The sequence below is a fragment of the Chinchilla lanigera genome, unplaced genomic scaffold (assembly GCF_000276665.1).
Source record: "Chinchilla lanigera isolate Chin_1 unplaced genomic scaffold, ChiLan1.0 scaffold00004, whole genome shotgun sequence".
NCBI lineage: Eukaryota > Metazoa > Chordata > Mammalia > Rodentia > Chinchillidae > Chinchilla > Chinchilla lanigera.
Genome location: NW_004955405.1, coordinates 19,676,544 through 19,695,407, shown reverse-complemented (window position 1 = coordinate 19,695,407; position 18,864 = coordinate 19,676,544). Strand labels below are relative to the sequence as shown.

General features: G+C 39.0%; 1 protein-coding gene across 3 annotated transcripts in view; it reads right to left on the bottom strand.

The window, feature by feature from the left end:
* Positions 1 to 18,217, bottom strand: part of Acss3 (acyl-CoA synthetase short-chain family member 3) — a 158,896-nt gene extending 140,679 nt beyond the window's left edge. The window contains exon 1 of one of the 3 annotated variants that reach the window (XM_005374372.2): positions 17,922 to 18,217. Coding sequence is in view for 2 of the 3 variants with exons in the window: in XM_013517967.1 (XP_013373421.1) it covers positions 17,442 to 17,749 (308 nt within the window). In the remaining variant the exon portion in view is untranslated. Of the gene's footprint in view, positions 1 to 17,441; positions 17,876 to 17,921 lie in introns of those variants that run through there. The other 2 variants (XM_013517967.1, XM_005374371.2) reach the window with 2 other exon arrangements.
* Positions 18,218 to 18,864: the final 647 nt, after the last annotated feature.

Genomic DNA, 18,864 nt, shown 5'->3' with positions numbered 1-18,864 from the left:
AAAGGATAGAGACTACTGATCGTTGGGAAAGTACTATGCTGAGAGAGAGCAATGAGAATCACATCTCCTTGCATGATAGGGAGGAGTATAAGTGAAGACAAACTGAAATATGGACACTTGTCTGAGAAGTTAGGGTACACAAGGAAGCGGGTGTTCAGTCTTCTCTTTAACTTATTAAAAGAGAGGGTGAAAAGTGAAGGCAGCTATTAGGAGAGAGGTTGAAAGTCAGTGAAAAGAGATTTTTTTTTTTTTAATGGATTAAGCAAGTGAAATAATACCAGAGGGTAAATTCAGGTTCTGTTCTGGAACAGCATTAGTGCTGCTGAAATGAGAGACCTAGAGATGTGTGTCTGGGATGAGAGCAAATCATGAGCTGAGGCAGACTGCGAGTGCCTTAAAAAGCCTAGAGAGTTCTGTTAAGGTACAGAAAAGACCAGGAAAAGGATTGCAGCAGGGAATTTACCTGCTCAGAAATGGATTTTAGGAAGAAGCCATGCAGAACAGTGTGAATACAAGATGGGAGATGAAGTAAATTGGGTCACTCAGCATCTGTTCATTGGCACAGAATTGATGCCAAGGAACAAAAACTTGGAGAAGCAAAGGAAGTAAAAGTAGGAAGAAGGGCAGTGACAAAGAACACACAGCTTCTTAGTGACCTAGAGCTGTTTAAGAGATGCCTGGAACAATATTTTTTAAGAAATATAGAGTTTTTTAAGGAAGTAGGGAGAAAAGTAACATTTTGATAAGCTGCTGTAACAGGCTAGGTTCTGAGTTTGGCTTACAAATAGTAAATCATTTCATCTACACATTATCCTTTGATGAAGACAATGTTTTTTTCATTTCCTAGATGAGAAATAAAGTTCAAAGAGGTCAAAAGAACTTCCCAGAAATAACAAGCCAGGCTTTTTGATGCCAAGAAAAATGTTATGAGTGCATCTGCGGTTTCAAGTATTCATATGCTTACTTGAGTCATCTTTGAGTTCTTCTCGAATCTCTACTTTCTGTAAACAGAAACCATACAGTAATTCATTAATATCTCACGGATTATTTCCAGCAAATGGAAATGGCTAGAAATTGAAGTGGCAGGCTCCTGACGCATTAATGCAAATAATAGAAAAGGGTTTTGCAAGGTAAAGGATCAGTGTCCAGCCAAAACAATGACTAGCTCAAAAAATACCATTGCAAACACAGAGAAGGCATTAGGCATTTTAAGAGGGCATCATGTTGCTTTATTCACACACTGACATCCCATCTTAATTGCAGATACTTGACTTTGGACGGTATCAACTGACTGCTCCCAGAAACCCTCCAAATTGGGTAATTGCTTACTTGGAGCAGCAGAATAACCTTATGTTAATCTAACTACCAGGGGCATTGTTTGTGTAGAAGCACTAGGAAAGCACATGTCTCTGTAGGACAAGCAATTATTTTAATAAAGAAACCCAATGGGAGGGGTGCAGGGGTCTTTCATCCTTCCAATCCTTCTTTCGCCCTACATATGTACAGGTAGAGCCCATCACAGTAGGTCTGGCCACAGATTGCCCTAGCTCTGCCTGAACAGAGAGCTCAGACACCTGCAGCTGGCTAGGTCATCTCGGATTAAAAGTGACTGAATTGCCAATGAAGAGAAATGCAGCCAACGGGAAAAAAGAGTACAAAGAAAGGCTTTCAGGAAATCAATACCTGTTATTTGAACTGAATCCACTGTCAATGAGGAGAAAAGGCATGAATGGATGATCGTAAAGATTCTCAGTTTGTGAGTCACGCCTGACAATAAATTCAAAGAAGATGAAGACACTATTTTATCTTGTTTTGTTTGGATTGTAAAGGAAATTATAGGAAAAACAGAGAACTGAAGTAAAAGGAAATAACATTTAGCTAGAAATGAAAAGAAGAAGAATACAGAATTATAATGAATTGACAATATTACTGATCAAAATCAAAAGATGAGATCTCAACAAATTTCTATTTCAAGCATAAGTTTATTGAAATCAAATATAATGCTCTGCAAGCATATGTGTAAATATGTTTTTGTTTTTTTTTTTTAGGAGAAAACAAACTTCACAATCAGCGTCTTCATGCTAACATGTAGGACACTCCTAGGAATAAAGGTCTGGAATCAAACAACTCAAAGTAAGTCAGGAGAAGCTCAAAAGGAACTAAACTCCAAACCAGACTAAGTTCCCAGAAAACACAACCGACAACCCAGGATGTCTCCAGGGTCTTCAAGAAGGGGCCCCTAAGAAATCTTAAGGTTACCCAGACAACCAGGAGTCGGCAGAAGGGAAGGTGTGCTCTCTAATACCAGCTAGTATTCACTGGAGGAAGCAGAAGATGCCTCTCACTGTTTAATCCTCATGGTAACATGGTTACAACAATAAAATGATAAAGAGAGTAGAGACAGGAGGGAGAGAAAGAGAAGAGAGACAAAGACAGACAGACAGACAGAGAGAGAGAGAGGAATATAAAGGGAGAAAACAGCAGCAGCACCACCACACATAGAAAGAGGAACACAGTTGGTCACATGGTGTTATCATATTCTAGTTAAAGAGAAAGTGGAGGGAGAAAACAGCAGCAGCACCACCACACATAGGAAGAGGAACACAGTTGGTCACATGGTGTTATCATATTCTAGTTAAAGAGAAAGTGGAGGGAGAAAGGGGAGAAGTAGACAAAGGTTAAAACAAATATTTTACAAACTGAGAACTTCTGGGCTGTACGTGTTTTCCTATTTTCATATTATACCCTCATCTTACCTCTCCATTTCTTCCTAGATAAGGTTATAACTCATACAGAATGACAGGCTGCAATGTGCTGCTGAAACTCTCCCTACATGCGAGGCTCCCAGAGAGTAGACACCATGGTTATTAACTCATTTTGCTCAGCACTTAGAGATTTCCACAGAGAGATGTTGAGTACAAGGTCTTATTAAAGAGGGATATAATGACTTTTGAGTGTCTAAGAAAGTCTTTCCATTAAATCTTTGTGTTCTTTTTTTGTGGTTTTTTTTTAGGCAGAGATCTCACTGTGTAGTTCAGCCTGACCTTGAACTTGCTCATGTTGCTCAGGCTGGCCTAGAACTCACAGGGATCCTCCTGCCTCAATGTCCCAAGTACTGGGATTACAGGTGTGCACTCCCACACCCAGCTGCTTTGAGTCTTACAAAGCTTTCTGTGACTGCTTCCAGAAAGACTATGGAATTGGGAGAAGTACAACAGGAAACATCAGTTGTGTCCACGGTGTTTTATGGCTTACAATTAAAAGGTCTAGGCAAATGTGGCAGAATGTGATTTCACAAAGTGGGCTGAGAATATTCCAAGTTACTCTTCATCAATCTTCAAATATTTCACAAAGAAAAAGACTATGAGAATTTATCCAGAATACTTATTATTTTGGGGGACTAATTTGATAATATACATCAAAAATTACAAAATTACATTTTTACTCAGAAATATAAGAATTTATCAGAAACACGCACCCAGAGAGATCCAGAGAGAGAAAGAACTAGAGAGACAGAGATAGGGCTATAATAGGCCATGTCCATAGATGAAATTTATCTAGTATAGTAAACAAAGAGAAATGATCTCAATGCCAATATAAAGGGATGTGCGACAATTTTATTTCATCTAATTTGTTGAAATATCTATATATATACAAATATATAGAAATATTCTATATATATACAAATCATGGAGCAGAGTGAAAAAAATTACAATTTATTACATTTGGTAAAATAAGCTATCAAATAATATGACTAGTAAATTTGTTTCCTGTAACTTAAAGAGAGAAGAATCTAGAGAAGCAAACAGAATGGGAAATAGATAAAGATTCTAAATTTTAAAAACAGCCAGGTGTGGTGGCGCATGCCTGTAATCCCAGCACTTGTGTGGCTGAGGCAGAGGACGATTGCCGTGAATTTTAGGCCAGCCTGGGCTACATAGCGAGTTCAAGGCCAGCCTGAACTATGTAGTGAGACCCCATCTCAAAAAACAAACAAACAAACAAATAAATAAATTTTTAAAAGGCATAGCACACACATATAAAAAAATGAGTGCAAATAAAAATAGGTAAATCTGAATAAGGTCTATAAAATTAAATTAATTGTATCATCTCAATATCAGTTTTGGTTTTGAATAACTACAATATATGCAATAGTTTCATAAAATGTTACCATTCAGAGAAGCTGGGGAGTGGATATACAGAAACAACTATGCATTAATTTTGTAACTTCCTATGGGTCTATAATTGTTTCAAAATAAAAGTTCGAAAGAAAAATAAAGACTGAATGGAACTATATCAAATATACCCAGAGTATGCTAGGATTGTAGTCTAAATATTTCAGCATGGTAAATTTTCTACTATTTTTTCTTTACTTTCCTGAGCTAGACTGATCAAAATTTAAAACAGTACTACTAGTATAGTTGAAAAGTGGCATGACCTTAAATTTTAATCAGAATTATTTATGAATATGGAAGTGCAAATATAAACGAATTCAAACCGAAGTCTTAAAATCTAGGCCTTGTATTTATAAAACTTCTTAATTAAAACACATGACATCTCTATCCAACTTCTCGCTTCTACTTCTTACCAAAATAACTTTACACAAGACACAAAAATAACAGACACCTTGTCAAAGATAAGTGTAACTAAATGCTGGATGCAACTTAAAACATTAAGCAAAATAATTAGATAAAATCTATATCATTCCTTTCTTTTCCTACCTAGACCCTGCAGACTATCAGAAGACAATATCACTACACCTTTGCTACCTCCTTGCTACCTCCTTGCTACCTACCACCTTTGCTACCTCCTTTGCTACCTCCTTGTCTACAGGCTACATTCACAGATGAAACATCTTCCATTACCGTGTCCATAATTTGTAATTAGAATACAGTGCAGCCCACTTAATTATCCAAGAGCTCATTATCTAGCTGGTGCTAGCCAAGCCTATTATTTCCCTTTATTCTCTCTTTTGCTATTTCTCTTTTCCTTACCTTCCTGCTTATTAGCACTTCACCTAAAGCATGAAAGGCTCGACAGAGGAGTAACATTAAAATTACTCATCTGTTTATTAAATGATTCATCACTTAGAAAATGGCCAGTACCCACCAGAATGGAAGCTGTGTGATCTAGTTATTCACACTTCAACAGTCAAAGGCAATTCAGAGTAGAGTAGACTACAAAACAAAACAGATTTTATTGCCCATATTTTCACAGAGTAATAACTAGACAGTGTGTATCATTTGTGATTGCTCTTCTTTTATTAAGCAGGGAAATGAAGACAACAGAACTTTCAAATGCTCTGTCTTAATAGAGAGAGCACTTAGGTCCTTTGGGGTTCTGGTTGGATGGATAATTCAGGCATTATCAAATTCACAGGAAACCAGGTTTATGGGATAGAGTGAGAAGGTTAATATATGCATTATAAAGTTTTAAAAGCAGTTCAGCTGATAAACACAAGGCCCTGTGCATAGTGCAGAGATAACAAAGGTGATTTAGATCTGATGCTTGCACTCTCACGGCCAGGTGGAAATGCGTTAAATCACTGGTAAAGAAAGTGTCAGTAGAGCATGATTGTAGAAAGTGGGTGTGTAGTGAGTGACAGAATGGAAAGGAAGTTTTGCCAAAATAGCTTGAAAGAAAACAAGACTCATGTTCTTTTCAGAAAAGAACCACTGATGATTTCATGGTAAAGCTTAGAGACACAATAAGGAAGTGAAATCAAGAAAATATAGGTAACTTAGAAAAACAATGAAGACTTACATTCTTCTAAGATGAGGGAAAGGTACAAGACACATGGCAGGAGGATCATTGTGAGTTTGAGACCAGCCTAGGCTACAAAGTGAGCTCAGACCAACCTGAACTGCATAGCGAGACTCTGTCTCAAAAACACACACACAAAAATTAAAAAAAATTAAAGATACATAAAAACAGAGGACAAATTAAAAGGAAGTTAAAATCAATAACTGATTTTCTTTAAACATTCTATAGTCTTTCTATAGAATAGAAAGATAGAAATAAAAATTCTACAGTCTTTCTTTAAAAATTTTTCTTTAGAAAAATTTAGAGCCTTTCATGTTTTAGGTGAAGTGCTAATAAGCAGGAAGGTAAGGAAAAAGAATTTTTCTTTAAAAATTTTTCTTTAAAAATTCTATAGTCTTTCTATAGAATAGAAAGATAGAAATAAAAATTCTATAGTCTTTCTATAGATTTTGTCATTTAAAGAATCATTTGGCAACCAAGAAGGTAGAATGTAGTTTCAACTCATTATAAAAATGGGGCTCTACAGTGTTGTCCAAGTAAGTTGAAAATTAAGTTCACCACTGTATGACTTGAGACAAATCCCTTATCTCTCTGTGCCTTGATTTATAATTATAAAAGCACATTAAAACTGCACCCATTCAAAGGTCATTGGAAAGGTTCAAAGTGATAGTGGTAAGCATAGAGCCTGAGGCTGAGCAAGTGCTCAATTATCAGTACTGCTGTTTCTGCTCTTCTGGTGGTTGTTTTGATATTATTATCATTATTATCATTATCATTATTACTATTGTTATTATTATTACTACCATAATTGAGAAGTAATATATCAGCTTGAGAGAAAAGAATGAATGTATTATAGGCTAGAGAATAAATGCACATGCATTTCCTACTCAATCAATCACAGGCTCTCCAAATAGCCTGTGTCTTATTTTGGTTCCCTTCAAAGAAATCATTTAATATTTTGAGTTGATTTATTCTCCCAAATATGACAACATCTGTGGAACAACACAGAGAAGTAAGAAAGATTACAATTCACCATTGTCTTAGAGTCAAAAAATATGAGAGGGTTGGAGATGTAGCTCACCAGTGACTGCCAAAGGCATCATGAACTAGGTAGAGCAAGAGACAGACAGACAGAGACAGAGGATTCCTACTGGAACTAAGAATGATAGAAAAAATAAAATTCCTGAGCAATTTCTCTCTACACTTAAGAGATGCCAGTTATCAAGGTCTGTCCACCTGTGCATCTCCTAAGAGACTGCAGGAGAAACTAAGATCAAGAGGAGGGACAACGAAAGGAAAACAAGAAGAAATCTTGCACATAAATGCATCAAAAAGAAAATTAAATCAACAATTTTCATGATCACAAAAGTACCACCCATCCTAGTACCACCATCCTGGTGGTTGTTTTGATATTATTATCATTATCATCATTATCATTATTACTCAGTGAAAGTTTTCTTTCACTGAGAGGTTGGAGGAAAGAAAATATTTTTCAGCTATTCATAATGAGGTGAATTAATTAAGCTATTTATCACTATATTCTCATAAAAATAGCACTAACGGCAAACTACACCCAATGAATAATGTGGTCATTATAGACTTTTCTTTAATCAGAAAACCAACACAGCATTTTTAAGTAGGGAATAAATATTGCTTTGTACTGTCCTGAACACAGTAGTTGTCAGTTAATGTAAAGCTTCCTTCCCTCCACCTTTGGGAATGTTGTAAACAGTAAAACACAGAGTTTACTTTTTCAAAGTATATCTATTATTCTATACCTAACATAGATATTTACCAACTATTTCTGAGCTGCAGATCCATATTTTAAGCTCTTCTTCTACCACGATTGTTTTAAAAATTTAAAGTACTTTTAAATGTTTTAGCAGATAGGCAATCTAAAATTAACTGAGACATTGTGGAAGTAACATAATGATTTAGGACTACAGACACTAAATTCATACTGCATAGATTCAAATATAGGATCTACTACATATTTACTAGTTTTGTAAGTGTGGGCAAATTTCTTAAGACCTCTATACCCCCATTTTCATACCCATTCAAGAGAATAAATATTGATCCTATTTCACAAGATCGTTATAAGCACTAAAGAAATTAAAGCTTTTGGAATTGTGCCTGCTCGTAACATGAATAAGATAAAGTAAGGTTAGCTGGTTTTGGAATATGCCTGACACCGTTTTTGTATATTAGTTCACGTAATTCAAACAGACCTATAAAGTCGTTATTATTTCCTCCTCAATCAGTAACGATAATTTCCTCACAGTTGTGCCACAACAACGGCAAAATCTCAAGAACTTGAAGAAATAAATGCTGGTTTCTCACTCATGCCATTCCACTGTGTGTTCAGGTGGGCTCTCTCAAAGCATTTTCGCTCACCAATCCACACTGCTTATCTCCTACATGTGCCTCCAGGGAAAGCCAGGCAGACGAGACAGGAGAAAGACTGAAGTTCTAGAAACTACACGCCTCACGCTGAAGTGACATGTCTGATTCTTGTTATTGCATTCCTCCAATCCTCCTGAGTGCTGTAGAGAAGAGAGGAGAGTAGGAGACACATAGAACAGAAATGCCTATCACAGTGTGCTTCACAATACTCCCATTCTGCAATTATTTTTACGGTTTAAAATAATACTTAACTCTCAATTGAGAAGCAATGAAAATTAGAAAAAGTGTGGAGAGAAAGTAAAGTTAGATTAAAGAAAAGCATGCCCATGCATGTATTAGCATAAAGTTATTTAACAAGTGGTCAATAATACTGATTTTCTGTTCCTTCAATGATGAAAAAGTTTATCCTATTAAATTATGTATATGATATATATTGTATATTATATATATATATCAGATCTACAATAGACATTGATCATTCTTTTTTTCCCTCTCTTTTCAATTGTTTTTAACGTCTCAAATTTTGCTACTTGGCTTATGTATACAGAGGAGAAACAAGTTGAAAGGACATCTTAGGCAGTGCTATTATTTTAACATCAAACCTAAGATGATATTCCTGTTGTCCAGAATTAGTTCCTAAGTCAAAGATCTGTAGATCTTATTGCTTTTTTTTTTCCTACTTTGAGGAATTAATGTTTTTAAATTGTAAAGTGTGCTATGTATCTAAACCCTAACTTCTTTAATTTAGCATCCTAAGGAGCATCTTTATTTAGCTATTTTACCTTGAACTGGACTCTTTCAAACTTATAATTCCTCAACTTCAACTTTCCTGCACATTATAAAAATAGCAACCTCACCTTTATATGCACTGTCTCTGGCTTCATTCAACCTCGATACAGGCCAAAGCAAATATAATTAATACCTTGGATATAAGAAGTGTTGCATCCACAGAGTTTAGACAAGCTTTGAGTTCTACATTCACATACACTTCTTAAAACTGTAATGTGGATATATATATATTACAAAGACTTATTAGCCTCCGACACTTTCTCTTGTACATTTCACACCACAATGGAGACAGTGATCTCCTTCCTGGAGTTGCTGCTTATCGCTTACAAGAGTGGAATTAAAAAAATAAATAAATAACTTCAACTGCTGGATTATTTTTCCACTCAACTAACAACACATGGCACAAACAAAGGAAAAGTAAGCTGCCTTCCAGGAGGCACTAAGAGTTTGGATTTTCCCCCAACACCTGGTAGTTGATCCGTCACAGCTGACTGAATTTCCATTGTTCATTGATTGTGCCATTTGCCTGGCCATCCATCCTTGCTTATGTAATTGCAGCGTTCCTGTGGTTCACTCTGTTCTGTCCTGAAGGTTCAGCAGCACGACAGGCGGAGAAAATTAGATCCGGCGCAGCACCAAGCTGCTGACCTTCAGAATACAAACTAAGGCCCATCTTTTAAAATCAGTCTCTCCTGATGAGCTTATTCTGAGGGACATTATTTCTAACTGGTGATTTTTCATACTGACCTCTTAAAATATCTTTTTATATTTATAAAAAGTAATTATGTCAAATTTTAAATATAACTCTACTGTGTACAATGTTATGAACAAATTCATTTAATTTAGGGTTTTCAAAGGCAAATGTTAGATAAAACTGTCATTCAAACTAGAATTAAAGATAGTTTTAAAATTACAGTATCTGAATAGATCGCTGTCCTGAAAAATTCTAAGGAAGTGAATGTAAAGTGTTCTCACCACAGAGGGGTAACTGTGAGATCATGTTTAAGTTAGATTTAACCATTCCACATAAACTTCAAAACATTCACAGTATGTCATTCATGTCATCTGTCATTGTGCAACTGAATATGAAAATTGTCATAAATTATTAATGTATAAAAAAGGAAACAAGAGTAATTTCTCAGTTTAAACTGGCTAAGTATCTTTTGCCAAAGCACTGAAGCTCCATAAGGAGACTAAATCACTTTGTGCTTACATAAAATCCACACTATATTTTTTTATTGTTCTTACTTCACTTCCTTTGGAAACAAACTCAAGTTCACATAAAAACTGCAAGTATAAGACAACTTTTTACCCTCTCAACTACTTACTGACATCATGCATGGTCATCCCAGGCTAAGTTAATTCATAATTATGGCAAATAAAGATACTATTCCAAAAAAACACAATATAACCATCAAATTCAGGAAGTGATCATTGACATGTGACTACTACCTAGTCCTCAAACCCTATTCAAGTTCTTTAATTCTCCCCAAATATAAATTACAGAAAAATATTCAGTTCAGAATTATGCACTGCATGTAGTCCAGGTCTCTTTTGCATCCTTTAATTTTAGATAATTCTTCAATCCCAAGTCTAGTTTAAGTGATTCAAGATTTGGCACTGGGCGTCTGAAACAATTGCCTAGGTATTTGTAGGTAAAATCCTGGGCTGAAAACCAGGACCACTGGAGTTATTGTGCCTAACCCAGTTCTGCCTTCTACCAACTAACTGCATAGCTTCATATAAAAATTGGCTTCAGTCTCCTCATGTAGGGTGAGCAGGGTGTACCTAACCCTGCAGCACTGAGGGGAAGCAATAACGAAAAAACAGGAGAAAGTCTCCTGCACAGTTTATGGCTCAGAGAGCATTAAACAAAAATTACTTCTTTCATCTCTTTTTAACCATGTCTTTATCTTCGCTCACGGATTCCCAATCAAATGTTCACTGCAAATATAAAACTTAGATCTACTGAGTAGCTCTTTATTATATCTTTTAGGTGTTTCTATCCTGTTTATTCCATGAACTTTTAGTATCAAAAATAAATATTGAAAATAAATAGGAAGAGCCAAAGGGAGGAGGGAAGGGAGGGAGGGAGAAGGAAAGGCAGGCGGGCGGTCGGGCAGGCCAGCAGGCTCAGCTTGGAAGAACAGGATGTCCTATGGAGCAATCAGTTTCAAAATAACCAAAATTCCCTTCATTTCTCCCTGGCAGAATTTTTCACTTCTCCTTTCAAAGTTAGGTTTCTCCCAAGGGTGAAAAGGAAGGATGGATAGGAAAGAAGCTATTTTTTATGTTACCCAAGTGCTTCAACATGAAGTTCTGCTGTCTATTGTCCCCATCATTGCAAAGCAAATGCTTAAAATGGTTTTGCCTATCACCAACTGACTCTGTAGTGCAGTATTCTGGATTTAACCTTCATTTTTCCATTGATATCAGCTTATTAAAACTCACCAAGGATCTCTGAGTCACAACTAATTTCTCTAGGGCCTCAAAACATTGCTGGAGCTTTTGATGACTACTGACTTCCCTATTTTTACCTCTTTGCTTATTTGCACTCTATCATACTAAAATATTTCTCTTTTCCTTCTTGTGCTTCCTTGAACAAGTCTCCTCCATTCCCACAGACTTTTTTTCTTGTACTTCTCCCTCAAGTTCAATCCTTACGACGTTGCTTATGTTGCCTGAGCCCCTGGCTCTTCCCCTCCTCTCAGCACTCACAAGTTTTAACCAATATCTCTTTGCAATTTATACTCAAATCTAAAATTCTACTCCAAACTCGCTCCTACATTTCAACCCTTTCCTTTAATTCCCTAATTAATTCCTCCACTAGGGCATTTGATGCACACTCTTGCTCTTACAATAACTTCTTTTCTCTACACCTTATTTCCAGGCAGTCATTAGGTCCAATTTGATTCTGACTCCTTAAGCTTCTCTCCTGCTTCTCCTACTGTCACTCTATCTCATATTAGCTTACTCTGTTACTTCCAGCTCTTTCATTCCTTATCACCCCCAAATATTGAAATCTGAGGTCAAATAAGGATCTCTGATACTGTGTTCTTCCCATGATTCTCTTGTAAAAAGTTTCCGTGGGTCACCAATGCCTTAGTAAGTACTGCAAATAAAAATGCTCACAATGGGCCTAGTTAATGACCAGAGCCAACACAGCATGATGCAATAGTGGTCTTATGACAATGGATACAAACAAGCACAAGTGCCACTGAAAGGGGACAGCAGCTTCCCATTTCTAACGAAAAGTTGACATTCGGGACTTTTTGCTGAGAGAGACAGAGAGAGAGTGTGTGTGTGTGCATGCGTGTGTGTGTGTGTGTTTCAAAAGATCAAAAGTTGAATTGCTACAGAAAAAAATAAGATAAAATAAGCCAATATTTGAATACTAACAACTGGCTTAAAAATTAAAAAAATAATAATGGAAACAGGTCAAACGAAGTCTATCTGCAGGTTTTCTGTCTGTTTGTGATTTGCAGCTGATAAAGTCAATGCAAATATCTTAGCTGCTACTCCAAGCCTTCTAAACCATCCTGTAAGTATCTTCTGAAATTAAGCACGAATAACTCAGAAAAGTCACTACATGCCAACTGGTCTACTATAACTTCCTTCCAAGGACAATTGACACATTCTTAATTCTTTGCTTTTGCTGTATTTGTTTTAACACACAAACACCATTTCTCCTTCCCAATTCCTATTTTACAATCCAGTTCAGTCAGACATGTTGGTGTATGCCTGTAATCCCAGCATTCTGGGAGGCTGAGGAGAGAGCTTACAAGTTTGCACCAAGTCTGGGCAATTTAGAGATGTAACAAGACCCTTTCTCAAAGTAGAAAGTAACTGAAGACTAGGGATGTAGCTTAGTGAAAAGGTCCTGAATTCAATCCCTAGCACCAAAAAAAAAAAGTCCAATTCAACTACTCCCAATTCCCTCCACGAAACCTCTTGTACCAAACTAGCACATGGAAGATCTCCTTCATATTCCACAGGTGCTCAAACCTGCTATGGAGACATTTGTACCCTTCTCCCACCCCCTTTCATACTTCAAACATGATACTGTGGTTATTTTTATCTCATAAGTGACATTATTGGAGCTTTCTCAAAGTAAGTGGCAGTCAAAGTTGAATCCAAGCCTGTAATGTTCCAGTGCAGAATCGAGAACAGGAAATTTATGTTTTGATCATTTGTTATGTGACAGGTGCTGCACCCAGGAAAAACAATTAAAATCCTTATTAAGACTCACAGATTCATTCACAATGTGGCTCTCTCCTTCAGCACTTGATAGTTTTCCTGTCATCTCTTAAGCCCTAACCACATAAGCCTCCTTTTCACTTCTAAGACTTAGAGAACACTTCATACCTCATGGCTTTGCCAGTGTTATTTCCTTTGCCTGAAACACTCCTCTCACAAGCCTAATCTCTATGCATTTTGATCTTAATTCAAATATAATTTCCTCAAGATCCGTTCCACAATCCTTCTTAAAAAGGATTGTATTGTATATACTGTAACTCCCATTGTTCTTTTGTATTTCCTAGCATTTCAACCCTAAATGCTTCTGTAGCCATTTATTTAATGCATGTCTCTCCGTTGCTGCTCTATCATGAGTCCCTTTACTCTTTTTCACTGTTTCTCTGCAGTGTGCCCACACGGAGGGAATGACTGATATCCTTCAACTCTTACGAGGTATTTGAAGACTTGGCAGAAATTAAACAAGCTTAACCTCATAGGTAGTAAGACACTGAGATTTTCCGTGTTGAAACAATATACTATTTCTACTACAGAAATGTTAACCAAGTTTAACTCAATCCCCTTAATCTATATTTAGAGTCTTTTTTCCCTTCACAGCTTATAATCATTGCAAATACATATTCAACTCTAAAAACAAGTGCTATATGAGAATTTTAACACTGAATGTTGTTTAAATAAAAATAAACTAAAACTGGATTGCAATGTTCCCATAGAAAAGGGTAAATTGGCGCTTCAGAGAGCCAACCACAACACATAACGGAAAATGAATGGCCTTATCCTTCAGGATGTGGCAGCTGGCTTTCAATTTCAGGATAGGCAGCAGAATGTCTAATTCATCAGAAGAAAGCAGCCCAAACCATCCAATTTGTTATTCCAGGGTTAATGAAATGACCAGGATTTCTCACTGTTACACTTTTTTTTTTTTTCGTTTTGCTTTTTTCTGGTACCGGGAATCGAACTCATGAGCTCGTGCTTGCCAGGCAGGCGCTGTGCCACTGAGCTAAATCTCCAGCGCCTTGTTTCACTTTTGATTGCATGTCTCCACTGAAGTCCTAACACAGACTTTATTACACAAAAAAATCTAGGTGCCAACAATATAAAGTAACTATCAAACTACAAGGGGAGGTGGCTGTTTGCACCAAGTTTAAAGCACCTACATGTAATTGAAATTTGTTTTTCCAAGATCTCAGAGAGTGCAATAACGGAAATGTATTTTATAGAGTCATTCACTATAAGGGACTCCCTTAAATAATTCTATTCTACATTTATACTGCAAAGGCAATAAAATACTGTACAGCTCATACCATTGTTAAGGCAAAGATGCAATACTACTTATGTTAGGATGAGTTTATGGATCCTGAGGGGAATTTACTTTCATTTAAAACAGCAACAAATTTACAATGAAGAAGGAGGGTTTTACTTGCTTTGGGACAGAAGGGCGTCACAGACTGTGACGACATGTATTTCTGCTCCAACTGGGAAAGAACAATTAGTCTTACTTTGCTGGAGGACTTAGATGTCTACATCTTCCTTCCGCATATCCCAAAATAATAATTTTAAAGATCATAAGCAAAATACCCTTATATCAAATTGTGCCTAGACCCACTTAACCAAGTCCCAAAGGCATAGAGCAACAAAACTCAGCAAACCTATGTCCACAGTTATTTGACTAGCATCCTTAAAATCATATGCCACTTCTGCCAAAGACTTTAGCAGTGTAGAGGTAAGCTAAAAATGGGGACAGCATTCACTCTGACCTTGTTGAAAACTTGTAATGAGTCAAAAGCATCTGAAATTATGTATCCACCACAATAATAGATTCAAACAGAAACTACACACTAAGCGTAGTTTAAAATTGGTATCCCACCTCTGCTTCCCTTTCCAGCTCTGCTCTGCCAAACAAAATTTTTGGCAAGACTGAATCACCTTACTCAAATAAATTCAGACTCAAAGTTCTATCACTGATTCACTTTGATCTTCTGGGCTGCTATGAAACATGTCAGGCTGCATGAGCCCAAGAATGTAAAGATGAATAATTCATCTACAGTATTATCAAAAGTTGGTGACCCGCAATGTCCTGAATTTTTTAAACTCCGAAGACCCTTTAGTAAAAATTCTCATTAGAGACAGTATTTTATATACACAGTGCTTAGAATATTTAAGCAAGCAACTGGATTGAAGAAGAAGAAGGAAAAAAATAAAACCAAAATGTTAGGAAGGTAATCTCCAGGTCCTCAGTGTTTATTTTCAGGACACTGACTTCCACTTTCTTTGAATTCCCCTGGGCCTTTACTGACACTTTTCACCCTCTCCACACCAAGTGGCTCCAATCTCTCCCCCCCATTGTTATTGCCAACCTAGCCCTAAGCTGTTTTCACTTATAATGTTCTAGTGGTTGCTTTCTGTTTGTTTTTTCCTTTGTTTGTGATTTGAGACAGGACCTCGTTAGGTAGTCCAGGTTGACCTTGAACCCTCCAGGTATCCCACGTGAGCCTCAAACTTGAGATCCTCCTGCCTCAACCTCCTGCATACTATTACAGGTGTGAGCTACCACACTCAGCTCCCAGTGCCTTCTTAACTGATATTTCAGCACCATGGTTTTGTGGTGAGGACGCCCACATAAAATAACTACAGTACTGTGTTTTATGATAAAAACATGTACACTTAGCTTGGAGAACAAACTGAGGAAGCCGCATTCTTCTTGAAGTGACAATAGTCTCTGGGTTTTGATCTGAGGCGCTCAAAGAGTATTTCCCACCCCTAAAATGATTGTGATATGAAAATGCAAAGACATCTATTTTTCCTCTAACATTCGTAGGGGCTACTGTTTTCAGGACATGATCTTAGCCCTTTGCTCAGTTAATGCTTAAACTACTAGCTTGCATTTAAGAAAAACAAAGCACACAGAGGTTAAGTAACTTTCCTCTGAACACTGTCAGTAACTGTGAAAGACAACTCCAGCCCAGATAGCCTGGCCCTGAGTCCATGTTATTAATCTTCCTTACTCCCAGAAAACAGAGGCTATGTTTTACTCACCAATGTATACTTAGCACTTACCTTGCTATATAGGAGCTTAAAAGAAGATCAATCAAATACCACTGAAAAATAAATTGAAATAGAGGGGCCAGGTGCTCACATTCAAAAGTGAACATTCTGTAAACACTTCCAAACAAACAGAAAGGATGAGATAGATGAAGACACAGAATAGGCTCCAGCCAATTCCTGGGCACTCTGGCCTTGGAGGATTCCTCAAATGCATATTTGACCCTGTTATGCCCCTGACCTCATTGCTCATCAGTGTTTTTCCAAGCTTTTATATACAATTTTTCTTCGTAATGGCTAAAAGCTGACAACTACCAGTCCTTAAGAGCCAGGCGCATGGAAGCCACACAGTTTCTCCTGGACTGTGGGCCTCCCCCTCCATAGCCAAGCAAGTTCGCCGTCAGTCTGTGATGTATGCTGCTTGTTGGAATAACAAAACAATGCTTATCACTGCTTCAACCTGCAACTCCAAGCAGAAAACTGTCCCTGTCATGGCCCCAGCATCTCCTGTCCCACATCTGCGTTCTTCCTGAGCACTCCAAGCTGTAGCTTCACAAAGGCCAACGGCTCACCCACCGGGTGCCAGCTGCTTAGCCCCTTGTGTAAATGCCTTCCCCTGATTAGGAGAGGCCCTGATTCACCAGCCTCTCTCCCCTTCTCACCAGCCAACCGTTAGGAGCAACCGCAGTGCCAGTCACATTTCCATCTGATGGACTTTAACAGTTAGCCCCTCGTGGACTTTGAGAAGACAAAGCCATCCTTCCAAACCCTTCTCAGCCATGATTTCATTGAAGTCTCCCTTCAGCACACTTCCTCCCCAAGTTACTATTTCCCCAGTTCCTTACACTGCCTGCTTCTGTGTGCAGCGGTGGTGTCCGCCCTGCTCCACTGTGCGGTCCCTGGAGGCAGGCCTTTGTTCCTGTCCCCGGGACACACACAGCCAGAGTGCCAAGCCATCCCCAGCCTTACAGGTAAAACTCAGTTTATGGGAAATTCAGGACACATCAGGTAATGGAAAAGATAAGACAGCTGGCTCTGAGGCTGAAATTAGACTCAAATTGAAAGGTCTGAGCATCTCAAATTTCTATTTTCTTTCCTGATCGAAATGCAGATTCCAGATCTCAGGGATGTCCGAGTTCTTGGCGCTCAAAAAGTTCAGAGACATCGGAGGTGGCCTAGAAGTCACTCACCAGCTGGTGGACGGCGTGTGTCTGTTCTCCAGCGTTTTAGTCCAGGGCTTGTACCAGCTGATCTGCTCAGCAGCTTTGCCCCAGAACCTCTCGGGGTCGGCCACCGAGGCTGCGAAGTGGGTCTTGTACTCTCCACCCCCAGAGGACAGCGCCCGGCAGCCCAGGCCCGCCAGAGCGCCCCTAGGGCCCGGGGCCACCAAAGCCCTGCGGGCGGCACTGGTTCCCCGGGCCGAAGAGGACCCGGGCAGGGGTCCCCCGAGTCCCCCGGCGCCGGTAACTTTGCGACACTGCAGCCAGGACGGCTTCATCCCCCCCTACCCCGACGCCCCGCGCGCCCTGACTGTGCGCCCAGCTCCGTGAGCCCCGGCCACGGGCGACCTCTGGGCCTCTGGGAGCCTGCGGGAGGCGGAGGCAAATTACGAGGTGTGCCCGAAGCCCAGAAGTTTGGAAGTCACACTAGAGTCGCCAGGAAAAACCGACCTGGAGCCACCGGGAAAGCAACAGGCTGGAGTGGGGACCCGGCTGGCGCGGGGCGAGTGGTGTCACAGCTCTGTAGCGGGATCCAAGGCCCACATGTGGCGTTGCCACGAAAATCCCCTTCAAACAGAGTAAGATCCTGAGACTTAGAACACAAGCGTGCCAGCTCAAGGCCAGAGCCACCAACTTGCTCGCACTTTTCAAACAAGCAAGCACTGCGCAGCGTCCCTGGCTTCATCGCCAAGGCAGCAGGAAGCATCTCCCCTTGTCCCCGGCCCGACTCCACAACCCTGAGCACTACAGCAAGACCGCTGATTTCCTACTTTTAGTTATTTATGCATGCGCTTCTTTAAAAATCAACTCAGTTCCAGGTTACTAAAAACACAAATCACTCTCGGGCAATGGTTGCTCCAGGATTTCCCGACAGCTGAGAGGTAGGAGGAGTGGAGGGAGGTTGCAGGACAGATTGGGGCGCCTTTGGAGGGGTGATTGGCAGGCCCCTGAGAAGGTGGCCCCGTGGGATGAGGGTTCACCTGTGTCTGTACTCCCTGCAGGAGCTGTAATTTACTCCCGTCGAATTTGCCCCTTGGCGGTTTTTGTGTCGGCCTTTTGTTCCTAAGGAGAAAACAAAACATGGCTATGGATTTCTTTTTCGGACATTGAAAATGTCCTAAAATTGATCGTGGTGATGGTTGCACAACTCTCTGAACAGACTAACCACATTGTACCGTGCGCTTTAAAGGTCAGAGCTGTGTGATGTGAGAATTACATCTCAAGGAAGGTGTTTAAAGCAAAAGAAAAGAAAAATTCAAAGCGGGTGGAGAGCTGGGAAGACTGAAAGAGAAAGGTGGTATAAATTACCATCTGGATTTCACATTTTTCAAGTTCTGTTTTACACGCTTTAATGAAGTTCAGATGAAATCTTTTGCCTTGATATTATGCCAAA